This window comes from Sinocyclocheilus rhinocerous, unplaced genomic scaffold, assembly GCF_001515625.1.
Source record: "Sinocyclocheilus rhinocerous isolate Xijiao unplaced genomic scaffold, SAMN03320098_v1.1 scaffold49, whole genome shotgun sequence".
Taxonomy (NCBI): domain Eukaryota; kingdom Metazoa; phylum Chordata; class Actinopteri; order Cypriniformes; family Cyprinidae; genus Sinocyclocheilus; species Sinocyclocheilus rhinocerous.
In genome coordinates this window covers 89634-95949 of record NW_015637125.1, presented here as the reverse complement: position 1 = coordinate 95949, position 6316 = coordinate 89634, and the positions used below count along the sequence as shown (strand labels likewise).

Sequence of the window (6316 nt, the reverse complement as noted above, 5' to 3'; positions counted from 1 at the left end):
GCTGTAAAAGTTTTTTTGTGGAGTTTGGCAAACAGTGATAGTGTCTGGAGTTTGCGTGCTTCAGGAGAGAAGATATGTATTTATTTATTTAGAGATTTAAGATATTTATTTATTTATTTTTAACTCTAAATCCCAGAAGGTTAGGATTTTGTTGCAGGTACAGTGAGTTATAACTGCATGAGACATTACTGATTTTATAGAAATAATCAAGATAGTGGAGAAAACTGTTCTCAGAAATGGAATTTGAATCTAACCAAATGCCTGATCTCTGACCTCCTTACACAAAAGTAATCATGTCTTGAGCATAGCAGTTTTCCCCTTTACTATTTATAGATGTCAGCTGGAAAAGTTTCAAAAAATCTTGGAGCCCAGACTGAATATTAATTTCTGTAGCAAGTCACTGTATCCACTGTACTCCGAATTTAAACAACATTACCAGATGGTAAAAACAATTGCTATATCAACATACCAGCATCTCAGATTAGATTTACCTGAAAGGTCTCTCTCCTCCAACAGGTGAGGTTGCATTACTCCAGCTTTTGCAGCTGTCATCTCTGTCTGTGTTAGGGTGTCGCACTGGTGCAGGTATGTATGAGCTCTGGTTACTCTTGTTGGGAAGATACTGGTTGAAAGGAATGGCAGTCCGGGGTTCACTGCAGGAAGTTCGCCGGACCAGCATGTCATCCTTGCGCACGTCCGGCATCTTCCTCTGGGGGGTGTCGCACTCCGAGTCACTGCCACGGCCTGCAGTGGAACAATCAGTGTGAATTAATTAGTAGTGTTACAATCATTGTTAATAATGTTAATATTAATACTGCACGTTAATAATAATTATTTTTATAACGGTATTGGCATAAGATGACATATTGGTAAAAGATCTAAGCTGGTAACTAAAAGGTTGTAGGTTCACCACCACTGGGTACACTGTCCCTGGCAAGAAAAAAAAATCCTTTAGATTTACTATTTATGCACTGAAATTTTGGTAACCTAAAATATTTAAACGCAACTGGAAAACAATTTAATTTTCAATTTCAGCTGAAATAGGATGGTCAAAATCATTGACCGGAACAGTGACATTTATTTAGAGCGTTTTGACTGTGTCAGAGTCTATTTTGTGCACACAATGTGGATAAGCTACAATAGGTAAACATGTCAAATTTGTTCAGCTGAACTACCAAGAGGCAGGTCATTGCCAAAGAATATTACTATGACTGGTTGAAGCTGAGAACATGACATCCTGAACAACATAAAGAGCTCAATTAATTAATAACCCAAATTTAATTGTTGAAAGTTTTGGAAAATTGTATTTCGGTGCATCACTAAGGTTTACACTGGATGAAGGATCTGAATCATATCTAGTAACCATTATATCATAAAATCTTGTGAAACACACTGGTAATCACACACAAACCAAAGTGTCATGGTGATCACTTATGCACAGACAACGAACTCACATTTTCACCAGAAAATGCCTGAAATCTAGTCTGTAATAAAGTTTTAGATATCTAATACAGGCAATGTTAAAATTCTAATATATATTGTATAACTGTAGAATTCAGTGATAAATAAATTAGATGCAGAAGTTTTACAGGGAACATTTTTACAGAAGGAAAAGAGGAGGAATACAATCCTCCTCTTACAAGAGGAATACAAACCATTATCTCAAGCACTCTGGAGTAGGCTATAAACAAACATATTTAAATCCACATTAGCCTGTATCTCCATTTAACAGTGATCCAGAAAATCATGAGGACCTGAGGTTTGAATAGGCTATTAACTAGTCTTTATGGAACTGATTTTTCAGAGTAAAAACTGTTTTCAGGAGCACCTGGAACAACCTACCACTGCAACTCTCCTCCTCACCTTCCATGTGTGGCCACATTCCCAGGCAAGGTGCTCTCCACATGTTAACCTGTCTGTTTGACAGCTTCTTTAGCTCAGGGTTAAACACACCAGTGCAGTACAGCAGTTTACACTACTCAGTTGGTCATCTAATTAGTGTTTATGCAGTCTAATAACTGAGCAGGAGAGCAGAGGGTTAGGTCCATCCATTTATTTTCTCTTAAGAAAGCTTTATTATTGTATATGCTGTTTTATTTATTTATTTATTTTAAACAATGTACTCTAAAAATGTCTAAAGCATAAACTTAGTGCTATTTTCATGGGACATTATGATTATAAAGTTCGTTAGAGGGTTATTATAGTTTACTAAAAGTAAAACCATAAAAAGAAAAAAAATCATTATTTGAAATCAAATAAAGGTTAGCTGAAATAAAATATTAAAACTAAATTTTTTTCAGCTTGTTGCCAAGGCAACATTTAATTTCTCATTTTAATTTAGTCTAACTTGACATACTAAAATAAATAATTTAAATAAATTAATAAATATAATAAATAAATAATAAAAATTAATTAAAAAGTTTATTTTTAAATTAACATTTTTAAATGAAGAAAATAAACTACTACTAAAAAAACTTCAAATAAATGACAAAACACATTTGTTAAAAATTACTCAAAATTACTAAAATTAAAATTAAAACAAAAAATATAAAAATGAAAATGAATTCAGTTTTATATCAGTGATACTAAAATTACACTGCTGGGGTACTGCATAGGGTTTAGAACAAGCAAACAAATCAAGTGTGAGCCACACTTACCACTTAATTAAAAAAAAAAAAACTGTTAGACAGTTGGAGTATTCTGCTCATGCACATGCTATGTACATTCTGTTAATATAACCAGGAAAGTTTTTATAGACATCTTATTAAAACGTTAACCACTCTTGGTATATTCTCATGAAGTCAACTTATGAGAAGAGTGACATTATAAAATAAATTTATATACAGGCAAGTTATAATTACATCTCCATGTGTACTTCAGACTCTCACATAAATATCCACCAGAACCATTTATATACTGTAACTGTCACACATTTGTTTAATACTTAAAAAGTCAACAAATGCACAAATGCTCTTCGAGCACATGTTTTGAGAGTGCTATACATGTCAAATGAGAAGAATTGCAAAATAAATTCCAACTTCAGAATCAGATACTTAAAGAGCAGGTCATATGGGTTTTTGAAAAATTATAATCCCCGCCTGCCCGCGAAATACGAACAGAGTCTGACCTGCCCACAAACACTTCCGCTAGTTAGTGTGTTTACATCATGTTGAGAAGACACTGTGTTTAAGGATACCACAGAAATACAATTCAAACCTTTTGTTGTGTGCATATCATTTTACCAAGGACTGCTTCTCTAATCTTGACTTTTATCTTCATTGGCTTCTAATCTTCTTAATTTGGACTAATAAGCTCTCTAAAGCACAACCTATAAGTACGATTGATACGTTATGTGTACATTTTCAACTGAGTGCTCAAAATATCAAGTTTCTGATAATTCGCTGTGAACCCACTATTTCCTAAGAATGTGTCAATTAATGTAGACTGACATTGTTCTAATTACTTCGTTTAATAATAAAGAATCTAGTGTAGCGCACCGATTTTATAATCATTGTGAAATTGCTGTTTATTTTGCTGCACTGGCAGTTATAGGGTTAATGCGGGAGAGACTAGCAAGTTAGTTAGGCTGGTGCGCCTGTGATACAGCTGTTCTGCGTTCTGATTAAAAGTTAAGACAGAGCGTCTTTTGTCTGTCGTTCTTCAAACATTAAAGTAGACATATTTTGGTTTACAAACTGTATTGTTTCATCAGTTAGTCATGTTAGCACTCAGCTAACGTATCCACCATTATTGTTTTAAGTGTTCACAGTTTAGCAGCTAAACTTTAGCTGTGGGCACGATTCGCTTGGATAAGCGTTTTTGTATTTTATGTCATTATTATAAGAACGGATTGGAGCACTATATTATTGTTTTATGCAAAGGTGCTTTGTCAATCATAGTGCTCGCTAACTTGCTCAAGGACTCCTCTCTGTGGCAATCACAACAGGCTTGGCCAGCTGACCAGTAAGAGCAGAGTAGGCTTATGGAAGGGAGGGGTTTGCTCCGAACTTGCTTCGAACGAATCATTTAGAAATCACTGGCAAATGACTCTAATATTAAATGTATATTCTGAAAAAATTACAATGTTTTCTGATCTTAGATGCATTTAAACCTGTTGTAGGGGACTCCAACACAATATTAGGACACTTTAAAATACCATATGACCTGCTCTTCAAATGTCAAAAACTCAGTTGCTCTGAGATGCGCTACAGACCCAATTGTGACTTTGTTTGGAAATATTTTCGTCGGTGAAGCAAAAGTAATAATGCGTATAAAAATATAACTTAAAAACAATATATTAGAAGTTTATAGCAAAATATTCATACACTGACAGATTGTTTAGTTGATAAATGCACTTCTTTGTTTGCGTGTTTAGGCTTTTCTAAGGTATATCTTTACGCCAATAGGTGGCGCCAAGCGACTGTCTTTATAAGTCATTCTAAATTTATTCATTGAGTCATTCATTTTCAAACCATTCGTTCAAATCACTGATTCATTTCGCGATTTTGTGTAGCTTGTCAGTGAATTACGGCTCTGTGTAGTAAATGCCGCTCCATCTGAAAGTATGTGCTGGAGATTTACTACTAATCACAGGAGCGACTTTACTGACGAGATGCTCAAAAAAACCCAGTGGGCTCCCCCAAAGTCCACGGTATAGTTTGAACACTGGGCTTATGGAAGGGAGGGGTTTGCTCCGAACTTGCTTCGAACGAATCATTTAGAAATCACTGGCAAATGACTCTAATATTAAATGTATATTCTGAAAAAATTACAATGTTTTCTGATCTTAGATGCATTTAAACCTGTTGTAGGGGACTCCAACACAATATTAGGACACTTTAAAATACCATATGACCTGCTCTTTAAGGTCAGGAATCGGATACTTATTTAAATTTTAAAATTAAAATTTCGATTCGCCTATCAATTCCTGTGTGCGCATCTTTTTTTAGGTGGCGAAAAGGGGCTGTTAAAAATTTATTTGTTTTTGAATCATTCATTGAAGAGATTCATTCAAAAATACTGATTCATCCAGTAATGAAACAAATAAATCTTGAGTGTGTCATTGAATCATTCCATTCATAAATTCCATGAGATTTTGTTTAGTTGTCTAATATTTTTTCTTCAAAATTGTGAGAGAACTACAACCTCCATTTAAAAAAAAAAAAGTTCTCAATTTATCCAGAATCATGCAGCTCTATTTTGCACACACAGCTCTTAATCGGGTCCAGTTTTTATGTAGCTTGCTGATTTTTGTTCATGGCATTGAGCTGCAATTAAATGATTTGCAAAAAGAGACACAGAATAAATATGTGTGATATCCAAATGTTTGACTGATATCTAAATGTTTTGACATTTTTTTTAACCACACTGGAATCGAAACTGGGAATCAATAAGAATCAGAATCGATAAGCAAAATCGGAATTGGAATTGTTAAAATTCAAACGATACCCAACCCTAGTCAAAAGCAAATAGAAATTACAATTACTGCCACTATCTTGTCTACAGTGGATACAGTATACAGATGCACGTTTGCTTTCTGACACAGCCCACATGCTTGAGTCTGTCATCAGGACAAATGGAGTGAAAGAATAGTCGCTTTGACACGTTTGGTTCAAACAGCTGGTTTACATCTTTGTACAGATATCAGAAAGTTCCCAGCGTAAGGAACAAGTGGATAGTTTATTTTTAATGGCATCCCGGATCATGTCAGAAGATTGTTCGGAGTATTTTGTTTTGCAAATGAGGCACAGTGTCATGGAGAGTTCACAAAGAAACATTTGTTGAAAGATGAAGTGGTACTATATATGACTGCAGCTGCATCACAATCAGTAAATGATTTAATAATGCTTTGTCTGGAAATGACCGTTTTATTTTGATTATGCTGTCAAAACACACATGCAATAGCAAGGGGGTGTTGATACTGTTTCCTGTTCGATGACGTTAGCCAATCATAACAGTGGGCAATTACTGAGAAGCCTTAAAGAACATGCCCCTTAAAAACAGATTGTTTCTGAGAGAGGTTCAGAATGAGGGTTGAAAATAATCCTTTTTCCACATATTTATTTATTTTTTATTTATTTATTTTTTTGTGAAAAAAACATTATAAACATTATAAGTAAACCTCAAGGAACATAATAAAATAATACAAAAAAATCTATGTCATGACCCCTTTAAAGGGGTCATATGATGTTGCTAAAAAGAACATTATTTTGTGTATTTGGTGTAATGAAAGGTGTTTATGCGGTTTAAGATTAAAAAAACACATTATTTTCCACATACTGTACATTATTGTTTCTCCTCTATGCCCCGCCTTTCT

General features: G+C 34.3%; 1 protein-coding gene across 1 annotated transcript in view; it reads right to left on the bottom strand.

The window, feature by feature from the left end:
• Positions 1–487: 487 nt before the first annotated feature.
• Positions 488–6316, bottom strand: part of LOC107748499 (LIM and calponin homology domains-containing protein 1-like) — an 85647-nt gene continuing 79818 nt past the window's right edge. The window contains exon 7 of the mRNA XM_016563290.1: positions 488–744. Within this exon, the coding sequence (XP_016418776.1) occupies positions 488–744 (257 nt within the window). The remainder of the gene's footprint in view (positions 745–6316) is intronic.